A 26,334-nucleotide genomic window follows, 5' to 3' on the forward strand; every position below is an offset into this window, starting at 1 on the left:
TGATCAAACAAGTGACTAAAAAGTGGCACGCTCGTGTAATAATTGTCCCCATACAAATGGTACCCCTTTCCGAATAAGGGTGACACCAAGTCCCACACAATCTTGCCAGCGCTCCCTATTTAATCTGGGCAGTTTGGCGCCTCTACGTGACTATCTCTTCCCTCGTAAACCTTAAAACTATATGTATAGCCTGTGGCCCTGTCACAGAGCTTATACATCTTGACCCCGTATCTGGCACGCTTGCTGGGAAGATACTGTTTGATAGACGATCGGCCAAAAAATTTAATCAGGGACTCATCAACGCAGACAACTTGATCGGGAGTAAACAAGGCTGCAAAACGTTGGTTGAAGTGGTTTACAGGGCCAAATTTTGTAGAGCCGATCGTATCCAGGGTCTCCACGAGGACGACAGAGTTTTCGTTGAAGTGCATGAATCATCAAGATCTGCGCGTAACATGCCCTGGGCATGGAAGCAGAGAACACGAGCGTATGGTGAATTGGGTCAGTAGACCAATATGACCGCAACTCACTCTTTTTAGTTACACCCATGAGGAGGGATAGGCCCAGAAAGGTCTTAAATTCGGAAACCATGATTGGTTTCCAATCTCTGGCAAGGGAGGACAACTGGGGATTAGTGGCGATGAATTGACCAGCATACAATTTACTTTGGTCCACAATAGATCTATAGAGATCTTCGGTGAATAACAATCAAGTGACGTAAAATCAACTATTTCCACCTGAAATCCGGGTTGGCCAGTGAGTGGGGGAAGTACGGGTGCTGCAAATGTGGTGGGCTCCCAATTAGGATTGGCAGATTCTGCAGGAAGGACACTATGGGCACGACGGGCCTGTCTTTGTCTTCTTGGTGGCAGTGGGACACTACTTGTGCTTGCCACCTCGCGAGCTTGAACTGCATTTATGGGACTCGCCACATCACCACGTGATACTGCAGTGCTAGATGTATGACCAGGGTGTACTAGGCCGCTGGTGCTTGCCAGTTCACTAGAAGGATGAGCGGCAATAGTACTTCTCTGCTCCATATGAGAACCCTCCGGTTCTTGCACCTCAACAACAGCAGAAGATGATCAGGGTCTGGTATGCCTCACCTTGGCAGGGACCACAACTCCATCATCAGAGCTATCTGTCATGGAGCTACTGTGGTCTACAGGATCATATTCTAAGCCTGAATCTGACAGATGAGTGACTTCCTCTTCACTATCTGTCATGCTCAGAAACGTGTAGGCCTCTTCACTAGTGTACCTTCGATTTTGCCATTTTGGGCTCTAAATTTACTGGTACACTAGTGAGACTCACTGGAAAAAAAGCTCCTAGGCTGTCAGCAACTGTATCAAATGCTACCAAAAAAACTGTTAGCAATCACAGGGATTAGGCCTGACTCCGCGAATGTTGCAGTTATGTGTTTAGTGAATTGTAAGTGACAGTGATCAATCGATACTGCACTTGGGTGGGCTGGGCTGGGCGAAGGGGCTAAACGCAGGTGCTAGCCCGTATCTGGGCTGATCCTGCTAACACTGCGTTTTTGGGAACCCTAAACTGCTGGGGACGCTAGTATAGATCTGATCAGATTAGATATTGATCTGTTCAGACACTATACCACTAAGGGAGGTGTATGCTGCGTGCGTGGGTGTTAGCGCTACTGGCACTAATCCGACGCTGCCTGGGGCGACGCAGACCCTAACTGACCCTAAAACCTAACTCATATCATCCGCCGGGCGATCAGGGGGTTAAACCTTTATTGGGTAATAAACGTTGGGTGCCCTGACGCTATAAAAAAACAAACTAACCAACCAGCATCCCCCGTAACACTTATACGGTGATCACTGGTGACCGGGGGTGAAAGGGTTAACTAGGGGGCAATCAGGGGGTTAAAACCTTTATTAGGTAGTATATGGGGGTACCTGACGCTATAAAAACCTTATGGTGAACCTAAATAACTAACAGGCTAACTAGTGTCACCCGCGACACTAATACGGCGATCAGAAGAAAGATCGCTTAGCGACACTGGCGACAGGTTGTGAAAGGGTTAACTGGGGGCGATCAAGGGGTTAAACCTTTATTGGGGGGGTTAAGGGGGTACCCTAGACCTAAAGGGGCCTACCACTAACTGCCCTAACACTTATAACAGTCACAAAATGACACCAATGCAGTGATCAGTAAAAAAATGAAAACTATTGGTGTCACTGGGGGCACAGGGGTGGTGATTGGGGGGTGATTTGTGTGCCTACGTGTACTGTGTTAGTGTGCTGTTGGTGTAACTCACTCTGATGTCTTCTCTGCTCAGGCGCAGGAACGAAAAGGCTGCACGAGGCGAGATGACATCACTTCCTCTGCTTCTGCTTCTGTTTAAAGTTTCAGAAGCAGAGGAAGCTTCTCATTCATCAGGAGCGATCATGAGGGAGAGGTCATGAATTGGTGGCCTCCCCCTCAGGACGGATCACTCCTGGAACGATGCCGACCGCCTCGGGCACCGGGGGGGGAGTAACGTACCCATACATTACTCTGCCTGCCCATGCCATTCTGCCGACGTATATCGTCGTGAGGCAAGTGGTTAAACAATATACAACAGGACCTGAAGTGTTGGACAACGAAGCCCTTCTCATGGTTTGGCAGAGCCGCCATACTCAAAATGGTAATATTGCCTAGAATCTTATACCATTTCCATAATTTCCTTATACCACTCCCCTGCCAGTTTTTTTAAACGACCTAATGCGCACCTTTATCTGGATGGGGCGAAAACCATGCATCAAACTTGACACCCTTACCAAGCCAAAAGAATGGGGGGGGGTATCGGTCTCCCAGATTTTGAGGAAAAGGGGTCTGAACAAAATTTATATAAAGGATATTTTATTTATTGATTTATAGAGAATATAAAATTATTCAGGTGCAAACATCGCCAAAGATAAAGTTGATAAAAACAACGAGTTTACAAAAGCTAAATCGTTCGTGCGTGGCAATTGTAGACATTCGGACCGACGCGTTTCAGGACACTTGTGGGGTCCCTTCATCAGGGCCATTCAAAGCAAGGTGAAATTACCATAGCACATTCTAAAAAATGCAAAACAGAAAAATAATAATAATATTGGAACATAACCAACAACGAAAAAAAAAGGAAAGGGGCAATAGAATAACAAGGTATGTACATCATGGACAAAGGGCAAGAGGCAAAAGCATCGTTGAGACCAAGATTGGGAGATCACCTACTGATTGGATGAACTTGATATTATTTAACTTGAAATTATATTATTATAATTTCACCTTGACTTGAACTCCCCTGATGAAGGGACCCCACAAGTGTCCTGAAACGCGTCGGGCCGAATGCCTACAATTGCCACGCACTAACGATTCAGCTTTTGTAAACACAAAAAACTTTATTTTTGGTGATGTTTGCACCTCAATAATTTTATATTTTCTATAAGTCAATAAATTTATCATTTATATAAATTTTGTTCAGACCCCTTTTCCTTGCTGCCTATAAAGTCCTTATCACTTACCTGGGGGATATTTGCTCCTTTATATTGAATCTGGGATTGGCAACCTCTAGCCCCTTTTTTGTGGATCTTCAAAGCTATTTATAGGTCTCCCAGATTTTAAACTTTACCACTTTGGAGTACATTTAGCTAGAATCCTAGATTGGAACTGCCATAGGGAACAGAAAGACTGGGTCACCTTAGAGGAGACCACATCGACACTGACCCTAAGATTCCTCCCATGGATCCCATGGAAGAAATTACCACACAGTTTACAACAGCACCCACTACTGAGGGCAACGCTGAAAGCATTTCATGTGGCGACTATTCACTATAAACTATCCTCTTCCCCAGGCCCACTCACGCCCATCACCCAAAATCTGGATTTCCCTCCCTTTTACTCCATAAAAGATATTTATTATATGGAGGAAATGGTGGCCATTTCTAGGGAAACCTCTGAAAAATGTAACAAGTTATTTTCACCCTGGTTGTTGTTCCGCTACTCTGACCAATATTTGCAATTAGGTACAGGGTGAAACCACCAGCACAACATAGGCTGCCGTCTCTTTCTACCTACAGAAGGTCGGATCACTGACTGATTGCCCCCCCTCCCCCGTGAATTGTCAATTTCATTATGTCTCATCAGATACTGACAATTTCCACAATGGCTCCATTGGACAATCAAATCCTTAGACATCCTCACCAAGACTCTTTACTGATTTTTTTTCCTTTTTTTATATCTCATTTTACTTTACGCTACTGGATTATGGCCAAAACTATTTGCAAGTATTTATACGAAGAGATTATATTCTATACCGTACCTTCTTGCCCAAGTTACATTTATTTTTGTTTCTATGTGGACCTATTCACAACTGTTATTAATGTTTTCAACTATTGTACTTATGTACTCTTTGAAATATGTAAACTGTTTTCTCTTACATAAAAACATTTTATTGTAAAAAAAAAAGTAATTATATTGTTAAGGAAAAAAAATAAATAAAAAATTAAGGGGGGGCGTGGTCTGGCTGCACAGGAAGATGGCTGCTTGATTGCTTAGCTCCCGCCGTTGCCATTCTTTTATCATCAACACAGGAGGATAAATCACCCCATCTACCTCTATTTATACTCTGGAAGATGGGGACAGCATCCCGGAACTCATCTACCTCGAGGTCCCGCAAGGAATAACAAAAAGGGTTCCAATGTAAAAGTTTGATGGATAAGAAGGAGTTAAAATCTCACAAATTATGCTCTCAGAGCCCTCACCTTCATAAACTGTTTAAAAGGCATATAGTGATGATTTGAGGTCCGTTATGTGATGTTATTCCAACCTCTACCACCAGGGGGTCCTCAGTGCCGTCATATGTGAGACTGTAATTCTCTGAAGTATCAGCATATATTCATAAATACGAGTATTCTCTGCTCTATTACTTTCTACCACCTGGTGGAAAGTATTTAAATATATCAACATTTAAGTTGATAACCGCTGACATCTCCATAGACGCATTCAAACTCCCCCTTCCCTTCCATACTGACGGACACTCGAACTTCTATCATGCAAAATCACACCTCGTCCTCACCCTTCAACCGGGTGAAACTCTGCTCACTGAATACCCGCGGACTTAATATACCCGAAAAAAGATCTCAACTATTACACACATTGAGAAATAGTAAAACACAGATAGCCTTCATTCAGGAAACTCATTTCCGCTCCGACAGCATCCCAAAACTCTCCAACCATCTGTACCCTACTGCGTATCATGCATCTAACAAAGAAGCGAAAACAAAAAGCGTATCGATTTTGATAGCAAAAAACTGTCCCTTGCAAGTCTCGGAGGTTAAAAGAGACACAGGCGGTAGATACCTATTCCTCAAGGGAACACTTCATAACAAACCCATTACATTGGCTAACTTATACGCACCAAACAAAAATCAGGTCCTATTTTTCCGTGAAACCCTTCAATTACTAACCGAATTTTGCTCTGGTATCCTCATTGTTGGAGGAGATTTCAATGTAATGCTCTCGCCCTCTCAAGATTCGTCCACAGGGTCGCCATCCATGCCTTACAGAGCCCTTAAATCCATTAAAAAACATCTCCAGGAACTGACCTTGCACGACACTTGGAGAACACTACATCCAAACGGGAGGGACTTCACATTTTACTCACCACCGCACAACAAATACACAAGAATTGACCACTTCTTTATATCACAAAACGACCTACCATTACTATCAAAGGCCTCCATTGACCCAATGGTTATCTCTGATCATAACCCAGTTTCCATTACTCTAGACCAGTGTTTCTCAACTCCAGTCCTCAAGGCACACCAACAGGTCATGTTTTCAGGATTTCCACTATTTTGCACAGGTGATTTGATCAGTTTCTTTGCCTTAGTAATTACCACAGCCATTTCATCTGAGTGAAATCCTGAAAACATGACCTGTTGGTGCGCCTTGAGGACTGGAGTTGAGAAACACTGCTCTAGACTTTCCAACAATAAGAACTAGAAACAGAATTTGGCGCCTTGACAACTCAACCCTAACAGGCATTGAAATTACCCAAAAACTGAACACCTGCCTTACACAATATTTCGTGGAAAATGTTCCTGGGGAATCAAAACAATCTAGCATATGGGCTGCACATAAATGTGTAATACGTGGAGAAATTATTTCCCTAAATGCTAACAAATACAAACTTAAAAAAGAAAGCCTTAAGGCCCTATATGCAAAAATCCATACTCTGGAAAAAGCTCATAAACTCTCACTAGCTACAAGATCATTGATTGACTTAATAAAAGCTAGGGAGGAGCTCCTGGAAGAATTAGGTAAATCCTTGAAACGCAAATATGTTCTAACACAAAAACTGTTCTATGAATTCGGAAATAAATCTGGGAAATTATTAGCCAGAGCGTTACAATCTAAGAAAGCATCAAATACCATTCACACAATTAAAGATTCCTCAGGTGCACATTTCGCCGATTCAGCAGATATTGCCAACCAATTTGTCCGTTACTTTTCAGATTTATATAACTTTCTCTCCTCTAAAGAGACAGGTCCTAACACGGAAAAACAGATAGCAATAAGAGACTTTCCAGCCCAATATTGCCCAACATCTATCACCCCAGCAGACGCGGAGCACCTAGACTGCCCCATTAGTGCAGACAAAATCTCAGTGGTGCTGAAACAGCTCAAACCAGGCAAAAGCCCAGGCCCAGACAGTCTGACTGTGAGTTATTACAAAACTTTCCAAGAAATATTAACTCCTCACCTCACCAAGACTTTCAATGATATTTCATCTCCCTCCCAAGTAAATAAAGACTTACTAGAAGCTCACATCACACTCATACTAAAGCCGGTCAAAGACGAGACATTGGTGTTCAACTACAGGCCTATCTCTCTCCTCAATGTCGACATGAAAATATATGCCAAAATTCTTGCCAACCGAATTCTCCCGCTCCTTTTTTAATCTGATTTCTCTAGACCAGGTCGGATTTATTCCTGCCAGGGAGGCTAGGGATACAAGCTTAGCTTGCATACACACAGTCACACAAAAGTTCTCTGGACTTTCGACTGTCAAGAACGCGGTGACCTACAACACTACGACGAGCCGAGAAAATTAAGTTCTATTTTTACGATCATGCGTCGAATTGTTTCCGAGTATGCGTAGGAATTTTGCGAGTCAGAATTTGTACAGACGATCGGAATTTCCGATCGGAGCTTTTTCTGACCAAAAAATAGAGAACCTGCTCTCAATCTTTTGCTGGCAGAAGTCCGATTTGAGCATTACCCTTTAAGTGAGAGGTTAAGTTAAGGTCAGAAGTGTTAAAGGCAGGTTAAGTTAAAGTTAAGTTAAAGTCAGAAGTTAAGGCCTTTTGAAGCATTTTTTCAATTTGTTTTAACATTGCTGGGGATATATGTTCACTCTGAGAGGAATCTTCCCCACACACACAATCCCATCATCCTTCTTCAGAATTGTTCAGTACCTGTGTGTTTGCCTTTAAGGCTTTCACTGCGCTGCGTGAGGTAGCTAAGGAGAATGTAGGCAGCGCCATTTTAGCTATAGAATGGGCCGGTGCGTTTTTGCTGTTTCTATTACTCATATCCCACAGAGGATCACTTGTAGGTATACTGCCGGCTCCCTGAACTCAATGGGCAAAGGTAGGTACTATTTGTGTGTGGGTGTCTCGCGAACAGCCAGTAATATAAGGCTTTTACCTTCCTCTGAGAGAGGAGCTTTAGGCAGGCATGTCTGCTCCTCTCGGCTCCGCCCACTTCCCTCAACATAGATGATTTTTAATCCTCTTGCTACTAGCATTAGTAAATTAGATAGAAAAGTATATATTATTTACTAGTTTTAACCACTTCAGCCCCGGAAGGTTTTACCCCCTTAAAGTGAATGTAAACCCTTACATATACCCAGAGATGAAACAAATCTCCCTACATACATTTTACATGTATATCTGCTGTCTTCATCTTTATATACTGTTTAGAAAGTGCTCTCCATTTTAGTAGATTTTCTCTTTCTGGTTACCATTGCAGTGAAGCCTGGGCATACAGCCAAGACAGCTGATTGGAGGAAAGGCACCCACACCCTCTCCTCATAGGTAGAGACTTTCAGCTCTGTCCCTTGAATCGTTCAGCACACTGCTAATCTATTTATAGCATCCTCCCAAACACAAAACTCAGGCTGCTTTTATCGCAGTTGATGGAGAACTTGTCAGGAGTTATCAAGCTGATAACAGAAGAATGGGGCAGGAGACTGCTATGGGACATAATGCTTTGACGAGAGATAACAACACTGCAGATATACAGTATGTGCCCAGCTCAAATTTCATGAATCGGGTTTACATCCACTTTAATGACCAGGCCATTTTTTGGGATAGGGCACATGCATTATTAAAACTGACAATTGCACAGTACTGCGACGCTGTACCAAAATAAAATTGATGTCCTTTTTCCCTCCACAAATAGAGCTTTCTTTTGGTGGTATTTGATCACCTCTGCGTTTTTTGTTTTTTTTTTGCACTAGAAAGAAAAAAAGCCTGCCAATGTTGAAAAAAAAACAGGTTTTACTTTATGCTATAAAACATATCCAATAAAAGTAAAAAAAAAAAATCAAATGTCTTCATCAATTTAGGCCAATATGTATTCTGCTACTTATTTTTGGTAAAAAAAAATAATTATTATACAGGATTTATATAGCGGCAACAGTTTACACAGAGCTTTATAACTTGAGGGTAGACAGTACAAATACAATACACTTTAATACAGTAGGAATCAGAGGGCCCTGCTCGTTAGAGCTTACAATCTCCCTATGCAAATTATGTCATACATCCCAGGACTCTTCAGGAGAAGAGGAGAGGTTTTCTCAGTTAAGCATACTCTCCTGCATGCATGCTTGAGATGAGGGCAGATGGATTCCAGGAAATAAATGTTACATGAAGTTGTAATTTTTTGTCACAGATTTTTGGAAAATTAAGAAATTTAAATTTTTTTTTTTTTTTTTCACACAATTGTCATTTTAACAAGCAACTTCTCACACACAGCCTAGGCATACTTAGTTACACCTCAAAACATTTTCTGCTATGCCTCCTGAGTGTGGGGATACCACATGTGAGACTTGTTCACAGCCTAGATGCATAGAAGGGTCAGAAATCTAAGGAGCACCTTCAGGCGTTCCAGGGGCATAAATTATGCATCTAATTTTCTCACTACCTATCACATTTTTGGAGGTCCTGGAGCACCAGGACCCCATTTTGGAAGGCGAACATTCCAAGGTATTTTCTGAAAGACATCATCTTTTGAAACTATTTTTTTTGCCACAAGTTTTTAGAAAATGTAGAAAGAAAATGAAAATCTATTTTTTTTTTTTTTTTTTACATAAAGTTGTCAATAAGATATTTCTAACAAATAGCATTGATATACTTGGAAATACACCCCAAAACACAATATGCTACTTCTCCCAAGTGTGGCGATACCACATGTGCGAGATTTTTTAACAGACTGGGCACACAGAGGGGCCCAAAATCCAAGGAGCACCTGCAGGCTTTCTAGGGGCATAAATTACGCTTCTAATTTCCTGACTACCTATCACATTTTTGGTGGCCCTGGAGCACAAGGACAGAAGAAACATCCACAAAATGATTCAATTTTGGAGAGTAAACACCCCAAGGTATATTTGAGGTATGGGGAGTCTTTTGAAGACCTATTTTTTGTCACAAGATTTGGGGAAATGTGGAAATAAAAAGAAAAAAAAAAAAAAACATTTGCACAAAGTTGTCAACTGAATAAAATATTTCTCATAGAATGTGCATACTTAGAATTGCACCCTAAAATAACATTATGCCACTCCTCCCGAGCAAGGAGATACTTTTTCACAGCCTATCATGGACATGTTTCAGCCGCTCAGGCTGTATGGGAATGATTCTGTGCCCACCGCTGAGTGCGCTGCCTGAGAAGGGAGCTTGTCTATGCTCCAGGCAATGGTAGAGAGTGACTAGGTGTCCATGGAGCCGCACATCAAGTCAAGAACTGCTGTATGATAATGAATGGCTATCAAAAACCATGAATCAGACCAGAAGTACAGTTAATCAAGCGTAGTCAATACATAGCCAGAGTTAGTAACCAGATTGGTAGTCAACCAATGTCAGAGAGCCAGAAATCAATGTAGTAGCACAGCAAGCAGGATCAGGAGCCAGAAGGGACATCAACCGAGCAAGTTTTCAACAGGAACGCAGGACAAAGTCTCTGAGATGTGACCAAAGGCGAAGGCAGAGATGAAGTGAGCTAGATGGCTTTAAGTAGGCAGGCCTGATGAGCAGATCATCAACTGCTGAGTCACTGTGGAGAGAAAGGAGCTGGCAATTAGCCAGTTCAGAGAAGGAAAGGCTGAGCCCAGCCCTGACAGTACCCCTTCCTCAACGACCCCTCCCTCTCGGAGAACCACTGGGCTTGAGGGGAAAACGTCTATGGAAATCATGGAAGAGGACAGGGACTTGTACGTCCGAGGATGAGACCCAAGAGCGTTCCTCCGGACTGTACCCCTTCCAATGCACCAGGTACTGTATGCGCCCACGGAACCTACGGGAGTCACCAATGGATTGTACTTCATACTCCTCATGGTCCTCAACCTGTATAGGGTGAGGACGTGGCACCGAGGTGGTAAAGCAGTTACAGACCAAAGGTTTCAATAAGGAGACATGAAACACTTAGATGCGCATACTAGGAGGAAGGTCCAACGCGTAAGCCACTGGGTTAATCCTGCAAAGTATACGGAAATGCCCAATAAACCGAGATGCGAACTTCAAAGAAGGAACACGAAGTCGGAGGTTGCGAGACAACAGCCAGACTCTGTCCCCAACCTGGTAGGAAGGTGCAGGCAGGCGTCTGTGGTCAGCATGGGGTCTGTACCTATTGTTAGCACATGTCGCAAAGCCTCCTGGACTTGTGCCCAAGTGGAACGAAGACCACGGAGATGCTCCTCTAACGCAGGAATACTCTGCGGAACAAACGAGGCAGGCAACACTGAAGGTTGGAAACCATAGTTCGCCATAAACAGGGACAAACGGGAAGCTAAATTCAAGGCACTATTGTGAGTAAACTCTGGTAAGAGGTCTGACCAGTTGTTATGATGGTCAGAAATATAGCAACATAGGAATTTCTCCAAGGACTGATTGGCTCGTTCTGCGGCCCCATTAGACTGCGGGTGATACGCAGAGGAGAAAGCAAGCTGAATACCCAACTGTGCACAAAAGGCTTGCCAGAACCGGAACACAAACTGATTACCTCTGTCTGAGACAATCACTTTGGGTAGCCCATGTAAGCGGAAAATCTCCCAAGCAAAAATAGAAGCCAGTTCCTTAGAAGTAGGCAACTTCTTGAGTGGAATAAAATGCGACATTTTCGAGAACCGGTCAACCACCATAAGGATAACTGTGTTGCCCTGGGAGTTTGGTAACTCCAAAATGAAATCCATAAACAGGTGGGTCCAGGGCCTCTCTCCATTGGGTATGGGTTGTAGGAGGCCCACTGGAAGGTGTCGTGGAATCTTACTCTGAGCACACACGGAACAGGCAGCTACGAAGGCGGTTACATCAGCATGTAGACTAGGCCACCAGAATTGTTGGGAAATGGCCCAAAAGAGTTGATTCTTCCCAGGGTGGCCAGCAGCCTTGGGAGAATGGTAAGTCTGGAGTACAGCAGTACGGAGACTCTCGGGAACAAAGCAGCGGTTTCAAGGTTTCTCAGGAGGAGCATGGACCTGAGCAGCAAGAATTTTGTCACCCAAAGGAGAAGTAAGACTGGTACGAACCGTAGCCAGAATACGATCAGGAACAATCACAGGAACCGGAACCGACTCCATCTTGGAAGTGGAGGAAAATTGTCGTGACAAGGCATCAGCTCTTTTATTCTTAATACCGAGTAAGAATGAGACAATGTAATTAAAACTCGACAAGAAAAGAGCCCATCGCGCCCTTATGGGAGAGAGGCGCTTAGCCTCAGACAAGAATGTGAGATTCTTATGGTCAGTAAGAATGAGAATCGGCACAGTGGTACCTTCAAGATGTCTCCATTCTTTCAGGGCTAAAATGATCGCCAACAGCTCTCTGTCACCAATCTCGTAATTGCATTCTGCCGGTGACAATTTCTTGGAAAAGTAGCGTAGCGCACTCAGAGTTAGGATGTTGAGACAGAAGGGCGCCAACTCCAGTCTCGGAACCATCAACTTCTAGGATAAAAGGCAACGTAGAATCAGGGTGTGCCAACACAGGAGCTGAAACAAAGGCAACCTTGAGACTCTCAAAGGCCTTAATGGACTCCGGAGACCAACTCTGTGGGTTGCCGTCTTTCCTGGTCTTATTAGTCAGGGGCTTGACCAGAGTACGAATAAACTTCCGATAATAGTTGGCAAAGCCAAGAAAACGCTGCAGAGGACATAAACCCACGGGTCGAGGCCACTGTAGGACCGCTGAAAGTTTCTCTGGGTCCATCAAAAAACCAGCAGTGGAAATGACATAACCCAGGAATTTCACCTGTTCACAATGGAATTCACGCTTTTCCAACTTACAATAGAGATTGTTCTCTCGTAGTCTCTGAAGCACACAACAGACATCTGCGTGGTGGATCTCCAGCGACTTGGAAAATTTGAGGATATCGTTGAGATAAACCACCACACATAACTGCAACAAATCTCGGAGGACATTGTTAATGAACTTCTGGAAAACTGCCGGAGCATTACAAAGGCCAAAAGGCATTACAAGATACTCATAATGACCTGATCTGGTATTAAACGCAGTTTTCCACTCGTCGTCCTCCTTACTCCTGACGAGATTGTATGCCCCTCTCAAATCAAGCTTCGTGAAAACCGTTGCTCCCTTGAGGTAGTCAAATAACTCCGTAATCAACGGAATGGGATAGGCATTCTTAATCGTGAAACGATTGAGACCCCTATAATCAATACAAGGTCTCAGTTCACCACTCTTCTTCTTCACAAAAAAGAAACCAGCATTAGCAGGAGACGAGGCTTTGCAGATGAAACCACGAGAAAGAAAGTCTGCAACATACTCCTCCATGGCCTTATCCTCCAAGACCGCCAAAGGGTAAACCCGGCCACGAGGGGGTATGGCACCAGGTTGAAGGTCAATTGCGCAATCATACGACCAGCGTGGAGGCAAAGTACCGGCTTGACCTTTATCAAAAACATTGCTAAAATCGTGGTACTCCTCTGGCAGGGAGGAGAGTGAAGAGGTGCACAGGACCTTGGCATCTCTCACTGCACTGTGGCGACCAGGACAGAACCTCAGCACGGAGCCAATCAAAAGAAGGGTTGTGCCACTGTAACCAAGGATAACCAATAACCAGTGAAAACAAAGGTGAGAAATTAACTAGGAATTGGATTATCTCATGGTGAAGGGCCCCTGCGGCCATGGACAATGGAACAGTCTCATGAGTCACATGGACAGGCTGTAGAGGTCTCCCGTCAAGAGCCTCAATGGCAAGTGGAGTGTCACGCAGCTGCAGCGGAATCCAGTGCTGCGATACAAAGGCAGCATCTATGAACAGGCCTGCAGCCCCAGAGTCGATTAGAGCCTGTATCTCGACGGATAACTCAGCCCGTTAGGGTAAATGAAACCAGGGGCTTATCTTTCTGGGAAACTGGAGATGAAACAACGCCACCTAAGGTCTGTCTGTGACAGGAGCTCAAGGTTCGGATGGGTAGGACAAGACTTCAAAAAGTGACCAGCCTGGCCACAATAAAGGCACAATCTCTCCCTCCTCCTAAGGGATCTCTCATCCGCAGAGAGACGCGTGAAGCCCAAGTGCATGGGTTCATCTTCACAGACCGACTCGGTACCAGGAGGCATGGGAGGTGAGGGAGGCAAGGGTGGGACTGCAAAGCTCGGAGACAAATGTACAGGAGGCTTGCGCCAGCGCTCCTTAAAAGAGAGTCTTTCTCTGAGTAGGGAGTCAATGAGGATGGCAAATGTGATCAACCTCTCCAGCTCAGTGGGTATATCTCGAGCTGCTATCCCATCCTTGATGTTATCCGAGAGACCATGGGAGAAGGCAGCCATGAGGGCCTCATTGTTCCAAGCAACCTCTGCTGCCAGAGTAAGGAATTCAATGGCGTAATCTGCAACAGTTCTCGTACTCTGATGGACATGAGGCTCTTGGCAGCAGAAGCGGAGCCATCAAATACCTTTTTGAAGGAAACCACAAATTCTGGGAAACTCAGAACCACGGGTTTTTGCTTTTCCCATAGAGGGTTTGCCCAGGCCAAGGCTCTCTCAGAAAGCAAAGATATCACGAAACCTACTTTGCTTCTGTTCGTGGGAAATGCCAGGGGCAGCATCTCAAACTATATCTCAACCTGATTGAGAAACCCTCTGCATTGAACTGGATCACCCCCAAATCGCTGGGGAAGCGTAGCAGAACCAGACATGCCTCTTATAGAGGTAATACTCAAGGCGGGTGCCTGCACAGAGACTGGAACAGCAGCAGGGACGGCCTGCTACACAGGTTGTACTGGAGCAGCCATAGTGGAAGATTCCAGGTGAGCCGTGAGCGTTTGTAACGCCAAGGCAAACTGATCCATGCGGTGATCCTGGTCATCCAATCTGGAAAAAATATTACCAAAAAGTGGACTGATTGCATCTTCTGAATTCATGGCCTTCGCCTACTGTCAGAAACCATGAATCAGACCGAGACAGAAGTACAGTTAGTCATACTTGTTTAATAATAATAAAAAGGTAAACAGAGTAAGCGTAGTCAATACATAGCCAGAGTTAGTAACCAGATTGCGTAGTCAGCCAATGCCAATGTTAGAGAGCCAGAGATCAACGTAGTAGTACAGCAAGCAGGATCAGGAGCCAGAAGGGATGTCAGCTAAGTAAGTCTTCAACAGGAACGCAGGAGAAAGTCTCTGAGATGTGACCAAAGGCAGAGATGAAGTGAGCTAGACGGCTTTAAGTAGGCAGGACTGACGAGCAACAGCTGAGTCACTGTGGAGAGAAAGGAGCTGGTAATTAGCCAACAGCGAGCTGCCAGCTCAGAGAAGGAAGGGCTAAGCCCAGCTCTGACAATGGCAGTCTCAGCCTGGACCCCCGCCAGGCCACGCCCCAATGTGTTTCACTCCGCCCACCGGAGCTTACTCATGGGGAATCCCACTTCCAGTCTGGGCCTATTCTTACATTCCTTTTTACACATTTTTTGATAGAAAACTACTTAGAACCCCTAAACATTTATATATATATATATATATATATATATATATATATATATATATAAAATATTATTTTTAAGCAGAGGCCCTAGAGAATAAAATGGTTGGTGTTGTATATTTTTAAGTAAGTATTTGTGCAGTGGTTTTTGACCTCCAGTGCAGCCTATCAGACACAAATCTGTCAAATCGACTGTTTCTTGGCCGGTTATGGCCAGGTAAACAAAGAACCAAAACTGGGGATTAAATCCTTGTCGCCTACAGTATCTGTCATCGCGCTCACTGTATGCCTGGAGCCGTTTCCTTACCAGGTTCCCCGATCACCCAGAAGAGATCAGTAAAGGAGGCAATGGAAGAGGGGGGCTCCTTCCGCTGCCTGTGAAAGTAATCCGAGTGGCTGTTTAGCTGTTTGGATTAATTTTGCCGGCTTCACAATTGCTGGTACTGGTACGCTGCTGGACAGGAAGCAGTTAAGGTGTTCTTGGGGCATAAATTCTGCATCTAATTTCCTGAAATGTTTGGAGAACCAGGACAGTGGAAACAATTGGGGACACAGCTCTGTTGACACTGGTACTGATATGGCGGTGAAAAGGACACTGGTATGAGCTATGGAGTAATCAGGACGCTGGTATGGGATATGGCAGTGATCAAGATGCTGGTATGGCATGTAGCGGTGATCAGAAAGCTGGTTATGACACTGGTATGATGTATGGCAGGGATCAGGGCGCTAGTATGACAATGATTAGGATGCTGGTATAGTGTATGGCAGTGATTAGGAATCTAGTATGGGTATGGAGATTAACAGGCTGGGCACACAGAGGGGCCCAAAATCCAAGGAGCACCTTCAGGCTTCCTAGGGGCATAAATTACTCTTCTAATTTCCTGACTACCTATCACATGTAAGTAGGGATTCCGCTGAGGTACACCTGATGTAAGGGGGACTCCGCTGAGGGACACCCGATGTAAGGAGGGACTCCGCTTAGGGACACCTGATGTAAGGGGGACACTGCTGAGGGACACCTGATGTAAGGGGGGCTGTACTGGGAGAAACTGTTGAGGGACAACTGATGTAAGGGAGGGACACCGCTGAGGGACACCTGATGTAAGGGAGACACCTGGTGTAAGGAGGGACACCTGATGTATAGGGGAACACTGCTGAGGGACACTTGATGTAAGGAGGGACTGCACTGAGGGACACCTGATGTAAGTGGGGCTCCACTGGGGACACTGCTGAGGGACACCTGATGTAAGGGGGGGACTCCGCTGAGGGACACCTGATGTAAAGGGGGACACCTGATGTAAGGGGGGGACACCATTGAGGGACATCTGATGTAAGAAAGGGACTCCGCTGAGGGACACCTGATGTAAGGGGGGACACCTGATGTAAGGGGGGACACCATTGAGGGACATCTGATGTAAGGAGGGACTCCGCTGAGGGACACCTGATGTAAGGGGGACACCGCTGAGGGACACCTGTTGTAAAGGGGTCACCACTGAGGGACACCTGATGTAAGGGGGACACCGCTGAGGGACACCTGATGTAAGGGGGGACACCATTGAGGGACATCTGATGTAAGGGGGACACCGCTGAGGGACACCTGATGTAATTGGGAAACCACTGAGGGACACCTGATGTAAGGGGTGCTCTACTGGGGGACACCTGATGTAAGGAGGGACTCCGCTAATGGATACCTGATGTAAGGGGGGACACCGCTGGGGGACACCTGATGTAGGAAGGGACTCCGCTGAGGGACACCTGATGTAAGGGGGGACTCCACTGGGGGACACCTGATGTAAGGGGTGCTCCACTGGGGGACACCTGATGTAAGGAGGGACTCCGCTAATGGATACCTGATGTAAGGGGGGACACCGCTGAGGGACACCCGATGTAAGGAGGGACTCCGCTTAGGGACACCTGATGTAAGGGGGACACTGCTGAGGGACACCTGATGTAAGGGGGGACTCCGCTAATGGATACCTGATGTAAGGGGGACTCCGCTGAGGGACACCTGATGTAAGTGGGGCTCCACTGGGGACACTGCTGAGGGACACCTGATGTAAGGAGGGACTCCGCTGAGGGACACCTGATGTAAAGGGGGACACCTGATGTAAGGGGGGACACCATTGAGGGACATCTGATGTAAGGAGGGACTCCGCTGAGGGACACCTGATGTAAGGGGGACACCGCTGAGGGACACCTGTTGTAAAGGGGTCACCACTGAGGGACACCTGATGTAAGGGGGACACCGCTGAGGGACACCTGATGTAAGGGGGGACACCATTGAGGGACATCTGATGTAAGGGGGGACACTTGATGTAAGGGGTACACCGCTGAGGGACACCTGATGTAATGGGGACACCACTGAGGGACACCTGATGTAAGGGATGCTCTACTGGGGGACACCTGATGTAAGGAGGGACTCCGCTAATGGATACCTGATGTAAGGGGGGACACCGCTGGGGGACACCTGATGTAGGAAGGGACTCCGCTGAGGGACACCTGATGTAAGGGGGGACTCCACTGGGGGACACCTGATGTAAGGGGTGCTCCACTGGGGGACACCTGATGTAAGGGGTGCTCCACTGGGGGACACCTGATGTAAGGAGGGACTCCGCTAATGGATACCTGATGTAAGGGGGGACACCGTTGGGGGACACCTGATGTAAGGGGGGCTCCACTGGGGACACCACTGAGGGGCACCTGATGTAAGGGGGACACCGCTGAGGGGCACCTGATGTAAGGGGGACACCGCTGAGGGACACCTGATGTAAGGAGTGATTCCACTGAAGGACGCCTAATGTACGGGGGTCATTGCTGAGGGACACCAGATGTAAGGGGGCACCTCTGAGGGACACCTGATGTAAGGGGGACACCACTGAGGGACAGCTGATGTAAGGGGGACACCACTGAGGGATGCCTGATGTAAGGGTGACACCGCTGAGGGACACCTGATGTAAGGGTGACACCACTGAGGGACACCTGATGTAAGGAGGGATTCCGCTGAGGGACACCTGATGTAAGGGGGACACCGCTGAGGGACACCTGATGTAAGGAGGGATTCCGCTGAGGGACGCCTGATGTAAGGGGGACACCTGATGTAAGGGGGACATCTGATATAAGGAGAACACCGCTATGGACACCTGATGTAAGGAGGGATTCCGCTGAGGGACACCTGATGTAAGGGGGACACCACCGAGGGACACCTGATGTAAGGGTGACACCACTGAGGGACACCTGATGTAAGGAGGGATTCCGCTGAGGGACACCTGATGTAAGGGGGACACCGCTGAGGGACACCTGATGTAAGGGGGGACACCTGATGTAAGAGGCACACCGCAGAGGGACACCTGATGTAAGGAGGGTCTGCGCTGAGGGACACCTGATGTAAGGAGGGACTCCGCTGATGGATACCTGATGTAAGGAGGGACTCTGCTGATGGATACCTGATGTAAAGGGGACACCGCTTAGGGATATCTGATGTAAGGAGGGGGGCTCTACTGGGGGACACCTGATGTAAGGGGGACACCGCTAAGGGAGACACCTGATGTAAGGGGGAGCTCCACTGGGGGACACCGCTGAGTGACACCAGATGTAAGGAGGGATTCCGCTGAGGGACACCTGATGTACGGGGTACACCGCTGAGGGACACCTGATGTAAGGGGGACATCGCTGAGGGACACCTGATGTAAGGGAGACACCGCTGAGTGGCACCTGATGTAAGGAGGACACCACTGAGAGACACCAGATGTAAGGAGGGATTCCGCTGAGGGACACCTGATGTACGGGGGACATTGCTGAGGGACACCTGATGTAAGGGGGGCACAGCTGAGGGACACCTGATGTAAGGGGGGGGCTCCACTGGGGGACACCGATGAGGGACACCTGATGTAAGGGGGACACCATTGAAGGGGCACCTGATGTAAGGAGTGATTCCTCTGAGGGACACCTAATGTACAGGGGTCATTGCTGAGGGACATCTGATGTAAGGGGGACACCTGATGTAAGGGGGACACCACTGAGGGACACCTGATGTAAGTGGGACACCACTGAGGGACACCTGATGTAAGGAGGGATTACACCTGATGTAAGGGTGACACCACTGAGGGACACCAGATGTAAGGAGGGATTCTGCTGAGGGACACCTGTTGTAAGGGGGACACCGCTGAGGGACACCTGATGTAAGGGGGACTCCGCTGAGGGACACCTGATGTAAGGGGGACTCCGCTGAGGGACACCTGATGTAAGGGGGACACCGCTAAGGGAGACACCTGATGTAAGGGGGAGCTCCACTGGGGGACACCGCTGAGTGACACCAGATGTAAGGAGGGATTCCGCTGAGGGACACCTGATGTACGGGGTACACCGCTGAGGGACACCTGATGTAAGGGGGACATCGCTGAGGGACACCTGATGTAAGGGAGACACCGCTGAGTGGCACCTGATGTAAGGAGGACACCACTGAGAGACACCAGATGTAAGGAGGGATTCCGCTGAGGGACACCTGATGTACGGGGGACATTGCTGAGGGACACCTGATGTAAGGGGGGCACAGCTGAGGGACACCTGATGTAAGGGGGGGGCTCCACTGGGGGACACCGATGAGGGACACCTGATGTAAGGGGGACACCATTGAAGGGGCACCTGATGTAAGGAGTGATTCCTCTGAGGGACACCTAATGTACAGGGGTCATTGCTGAGGGACATCTGATGTAAGGGGGACACCGCTGAGGGACACCTGATGTAAGGGGGACACCACTGAGGGACACCTGATGTAAGTGGGACACCACTGAGGGACACCTGATGTAAGGAGGGATTACACCTGATGTAAGGGTGACACCACTGAGGGACACCAGATGTAAGGAGGGATTCTGCTGAGGGACACCTGTTGTAAGGGGGACACCGCTGAGGGACACCTGATGTAAGGGGGACTCCGCTGAGGGACACCTGATGTAAGGGGGACTCCGCTGAGGGACACCTGATGTAAGGGGGACTCCGCTGAGGGACACCTGATGTAAGGGGGACTCCGCTGAGGGACACCTGATGTAAGGGGGACACCGCTGAGGGACACCAGATGTAAGGGGGCACCGCTGAGGGACACCTGATGTAAGGGAGACACCTGATGTAAGGGGGACACCACTGAGGGACAGCTGATGTAAGGGGGACACCGCTGAGGGACACCCGATGTAAGGGTGACACCACTGAGGGACACCTGATGTAAGGAGGGATTCCGCTGAGGGACACCTGATGTAAGGGGGACACCGCTGAGGGACACCTGATGTAAGGAGGGATTCCGCTGAGGGACACCTGATGTAAGGGGGACATCTGATATAAGGAGAACACCGCTATGGACACCTAATGTAAGGAGGGATTGCGCTGAGGGACACCTGATGTAAGGGGGACACCACCGAGGGACACCTGATGTAAGGGTGACACCACTGAGGGACACCTGATGTAAGGAGGGATTCCGCTGAGGGACACCTGATGTAAGGGGGACACCGCTGGGGGACACCGCTAAGGGACACCTGATGTAAGGGGCACACCGCTGAGGGACACCTGATGTAAGGAGGGTCTGCGCTGAGGGACACCTGATGTATGGAGGGACTTCACTGAGGGACACCTGATGTAAGGAGGGACGCCGCTGATGGATACCTGATGTAAAGGGGACACCGCTTAGGGATACCTGATGTAAGGAGGGGGGCTCTACTGGGGGACACCTGATGTAAGGGGGACACCGCTAAGGGAGACACCTGATGTAAGGGGGAGCTCCACTGGGGGACACCGCTGAGGGACCCCTAATGTAAGGGGGACTCCGCTGAGGGACACTCGATGTAAGGGGGACTCTGCTGAGGGACACCTAATGTAAGGGGGACTCCGCTGAGGGACACCTGATGTAAGGGGGACACCGCTGAGTGGCACCTGATGTAAGGAGGACACCACTGAGAGACACCAGATGTAAGGAGGGATTCCGCTGAGGGACACCTGATGTACGGGGACATTGCTGAGGGACACCTGATGTCAGGGGGGGGCTCCACTGGGGGACACCGATGAGGGACACCTGATGTAAGGGTGACACCACTGAGGGACACCTGATGTAAGGAGTGATTCCTCTGAGGGACACCTAATGTACAGGGGTCATTGCTGAGGCACATCTGATGTAAGGGGGACACCGCTGAGGGACACCTGATGTAAGGGGGACACCACTGAGGGACACCTGATGTAAGTGGGACACCACTGAGGTACACCAGATGTAAGGAGGGATTACACCTGATGTAAAGGTGACACCACTGAGGGACACCAGATGTAAGGAGGGATTTCGCTGAGGGACACCTGTTGTAAGGGGGACACCGCTGAGGGACACCTGATGTAAGGGGGACTCCGCTGAGGGACACCTAATGTAAGGGGGACTCCGCTGAGGGACACCTGATGTAAGGGGGACTCCGCTGAGGGACACCTGATGTAAGGGGGACTCCGCTGAGGGACACCTGATGTAAGGGGGACTCCGCTGAGGGACACCTGATGTAAGGGGGACTCCGCTGAGGGACACCTGATGTAAGGGGGACACCGCTGAGTGGCACCTGATGTAAGGAGGACACCACTGAGAGACACCAGATGTAAGGAGGGATTCCGCTGAGGGACACCTGATGTAAGGGGGACACCGCTGAGTGGCACCTGATGTAAGGGGGACACCGCTGAGGGACACCAGATGTAAGGAGGGATTCCGCTGAGGGACACCTGATGTAAGGGGGACATCGTTGAGGGACACCTGATGTAAGGGGGACACCACTGAGGGGCACCTGATATAAGGGGGACACCGCTGAAGAACACCTGATGTAAGGAGGGATTCCGCTGAGGGACACCTGATGTAAGGAGGGACTCTGTTGAGGGACACCTGATGTAAGGGGGACACCGCTGAGGGACACTTGATGTAAGGAGGGACTCTGTTGAGGGACACCTGATGTAAGGATGGACTCCGCTGATGGATACCTGATGTAAGCGGGACACTGCTTAGGGACACCTAATGTAAGGAGGGGGGCACCACTGAGGGACACCTGATGTAAGTGGGACACCCCCGAGGGACACCTGATGTAAGGGTGACACCCCCGAGGGAAACCTGATGTAAGGGGGGACTCCACTGAGGGACACCTGATGAAAGGGGGACACCGCTGAGGGGCACCTGATGTAAGGAGGGATTCCGCTGATGGATACCTGATGTAAGGGGGACAACGCTTTGGGACACCTGATGTAAGGGGGGGCTCCACTAGGGGAGACCTGGTGCAAGGAAGGACTCCGCCAAGGGACACCTGATGTAAGGGGGGACACCGCTGAGGGACATCTGATGTAAGTGGGATACACCTGATGCAAGGAGAGACTCTGTCGGGAGTGTCTGGTGTAAAAAGGGACTCTACCGGAATGCCTGATAGCATCTGGTGGCAGGCGTCGGTCGCAAGTGACACACTCAGGGCTCCCACTGATTCTGCATTATGGTGAGTTGACCTATTTCATTTTATATTACAATGTAATAGTAGAAAAAATGTGTTTCAATCATTCGGACAACATAACAACCCTGGTGTCGGGGTGATTGAAGCACTTACATCAGGTGTTTGGAGTATCATTTTTCTGCTGATTGTTAAACTTTCATAAATGCACATATTTCTATTGTGGTGTAGGATCTGGGCCTGCTATCCCTCATCTCTCTTTCTTTCCTTCCTTCTCTCTCTCTCTCCCTTTCTTTCTCCCTCCATCCCTTGTTCATCTCAGTCTCTAACCACACCCCTTTTGAGTCACACCCCCTTTAAGCCACACCCAATATTTGTGTTTTTTTTTATTTATTTATTTATTTTATTTTTTTTTTTTTTTTCAAAAAAACAGACAACAAACAAAAATGAATACTTGCAGCAATTAAAGAAACTATATACATAAAGAACAAAACACAAAAAAAAAAAAAAAAACCTGCATACATACATACATACATACATAGGTCATACCTGGTTCCTATGCCAATTGAATTTTAAAGAAAGGTGTTATCCCGTGTTACATATGTACACCTAGAGCCCAATAACTAATGGAGAGATTACAAAGAGTCATATTCCTCTAGGAGGCTGTAGAGGGGTCCTTGAGCCATTTGGACCAAACCTTTTCATATTTGAGGAGACAACCCCTATTTATATATGTTTCTTTGTATAATGGTAAGCTATTATTAATGAGTTGTTTCCACAAAGTCAGCGATGGGGGGGGGGGGGGTGGTTTTCTTCCAGCTGAGAGCTATAGCTTTACGAGCATAGAACAAAAGCAGCCCCACCAAAGTACGCCCTGCTGTCGTAGGGATAAATTGCTCTATCAGACCTAGAATACATATTGGCATTGATCGTTGCAAGGGGATATATGTTATTTTGAATATAAAAGCTAGTATTTCTTCCCAATACCTTATGATAGCTGGACAAGTCCAGAATATATGGGTAAAATCTCCAGGAATCTCCCCACATCGCCAACAACCAGGAGCAGAGTCTGAATTAATTTTATTTAATATATGGGGGTTGTAATATGCCCTGTGGAGTATCTTAAACTGAATAAGTCTGTCTCTCAAGGAGATGAGTGAGTTGAAGGGAGAGTCCCATATATTATCCCAATCATCCTCATTAAGTTCAGAGATATCCTTAGACCATTTTGATCTTAATTTCTCTAAATCAGGGAGAGAGGCAATTGTTAAGTGAAGATACAATTTAGATGCAGCATTCTTTGTGCAGTCCAACCTAAGAAGCTTCTCTAAGGCAGATTGGACTAGTTGTAGAGGAGAGCCAGAGAATTGACAGCTGAAGGCATGGGAGAGTTGAAGGAAACAAAAAGAATACGACTGAGGGATATTGAAGTCGGAGATTAGTTGGAAGCCACACCCAATATTTAGTTTAAACCACACCCATTTTTTTGCTGCAGCGCGCTTGGCGAGCCACATTTTTCTTTCCCTGCTACGTCACACCTATAAATGAATGCTCTTCCCTCTAATTACAATAAGACTCTGCCTACAGACAAAAAAGGTATCCCTATAATTTTTTTTACAATGTTGGCAACTATGATGTTGAATTCTATTTCCAGATTCATATCACATTCCCCTTTAAAGGAGAAGTCCAGCCTGAGCTTGTTTGGCTGGGCTTCTCCTATGAGTCACAGGAGTGCAATTTGTTTTGCACTCCTGTGACCCATTTTCAGCAGAGAGTGTTCTAAAGTCCACTCTCTGCTGATGTCACACAGATCAGTCCAGGCACCACGTCATCCCGCATGGACTGATGGCTTGCTGAGACGGCCGCTCCCTGCCCCTCCACAGCTCAGCACTCCAGTGAGCATGGAGGAGCAGAGCAGGAAAGCTGATAATTGGCAGTCAGCAGCTCTCTGCTTGGGGAGCCGAGAAAACCGAGCCATGGGCGGTGTTCGATTACTTGGTTCTCATGTAGAGACGCCAGGGGACAGATGCAGCATCGGTCGATGCTGCATCCACCTAGGTAAGTATAAAAGGGGACAATAACTGATTCCCATACTTCTCCTTTAAGCATATTCTAGATTGTAGGCTCTAATGAGCAGGGCCCTCCAATCCCTCCTGTGTTGCATTGTATTGTAACTGTACTGTCTGCACCCACGTTGTAAAGCGCTGCCCAAACTGTTGGCGCTATGTAAATCCTGAATAACAATAATAATATGGCTGTTTAAATGGTTGTGCCATAATTAATATACAGCGGAAATATAACCCGACCGTTTATCACATGACCTGCTAGCGCTTCGTTGGAATGAGTCGACAAAGTGGGTCAACTGCATATAGCGGTAGAGCACAGTGTCTGGGAGCTGGTATTTTTCTTGTAAATACTGAAGACCAGTTTATCTCCTTACTGATTCAGAAACAATATTTTGTATAAATATTTTGGGGGTTTAACTAAAATGTGCATTTTAAATTGTGTGCAAAAAATTGCAAAAACTGCTCTGATAGAGAGAGGGTTATTGAATACAGTGCTGCATTAATATGGGTTTTATATCTGCATTTTTTAGAATGGTCTTACGATCCCTGATGGATTTTTCTTTAATGTTAAACTAAGAAAATTGCTGTTTGGCTTAGGGAGCAGATTCAATGTACTGTATTCATAACGGTAATCTTCTTTTATGTATTAATCAAACTGGTTTTGTGATAATATCGGACTGAACCCTTTGTTTTATAGTTTATTATTTTATTTTCATTATATACAATGTTAACATGTTTTTGACAAAAAAATTATACTTTGTGCTTGAATTATATAGTGACCTACACTCTTACCTGCTTGGAGACCAAGATGAAAGTGAGAACAATGTTAATCAACATGCTGGGAACAATCACAATGCTCGGAACAATGCTGCACCTATCGTCGGGGAAGGTCTGCATGCTGCCCATCAAGCCATTCTTCAACAAGGAGGCCCAGTAGGGTATCAGCCATACCACAGGCCAGATAGATTTCCTCTCAGGGTAATTTTATAATTTGCAGTTCAAGTCTACAGAATGCAATAGTTTTCTTAACACTTAAAAAGAAAGCAGTAGTAACTTCTGAATGAACCAGAATGAATGAGCAAGTTTTGTTTTATTAACCACTGGACCTTTGAAAGCTCCTCCCCTCATGACCAGGCCATTTTTTTGTGATAGAGCACTGGGTTATTTTAACTGACAACTGCGCAGCCGTGTGACGCTGTACACAAATAAAATGTATGTCTTTTTTTCCACACAAATAGAGCTTTCTTTTGGTGGTATTTGATCACCTCTGCGGTTTTTATTTTTTCCGCTATAAACAAAAAAAGACCCACAATTTAGGGGGAAAAAAAATATTTTTTTTTTACTTTCTAAAAAAATATTCAATAAAAAAATGAAAAACATCAAAATTCTTCATAAATTTAGGCCAATATGTATTCTGCTACATATTTTTGGTAAAAAAAATCCCAGTTAGCGTATATTGATTGGTTTGCACAAAAGTTAAAGCGTGGAAAAATAATTGGATATTTTTATGCATTTTTATTTATATATTTACTCCTAGTAATGGTGGCGATCAGCGACTTATAGCGGGACTGCAATATTGTGGCGGACATTCGGACACTGACACTTTTTGGGACCAGTGACACTAGT

The 26,334-nt window shown here is 46.8% G+C and overlaps 1 protein-coding gene across 4 annotated transcripts in view; it reads left to right on the forward strand.

The window, feature by feature from the left end:
• The window catches only part of MARCHF6 (membrane associated ring-CH-type finger 6), a 1,314,422-nt gene that overhangs the window by 990,307 nt on the left and 297,781 nt on the right, over nt 1-26,334 (forward strand). For all 4 annotated transcript variants that reach the window (XR_012244456.1, XM_073630743.1, XM_073630744.1 and 1 more), the window contains one exon: nt 25,485-25,686. Coding sequence is in view for 3 of the 4 variants with exons in the window: in XM_073630743.1 (XP_073486844.1) it covers nt 25,485-25,686 (202 nt within the window). In the remaining variant the exon portion in view is untranslated. The remainder of the gene's footprint in view (nt 1-25,484; nt 25,687-26,334) is intronic.

Source organism: Aquarana catesbeiana, linkage group LG05, assembly GCF_042186555.1.
Source record: "Aquarana catesbeiana isolate 2022-GZ linkage group LG05, ASM4218655v1, whole genome shotgun sequence".
In the NCBI taxonomy this organism is placed as follows: Eukaryota; Metazoa; Chordata; class Amphibia; order Anura; family Ranidae; genus Aquarana; species Aquarana catesbeiana.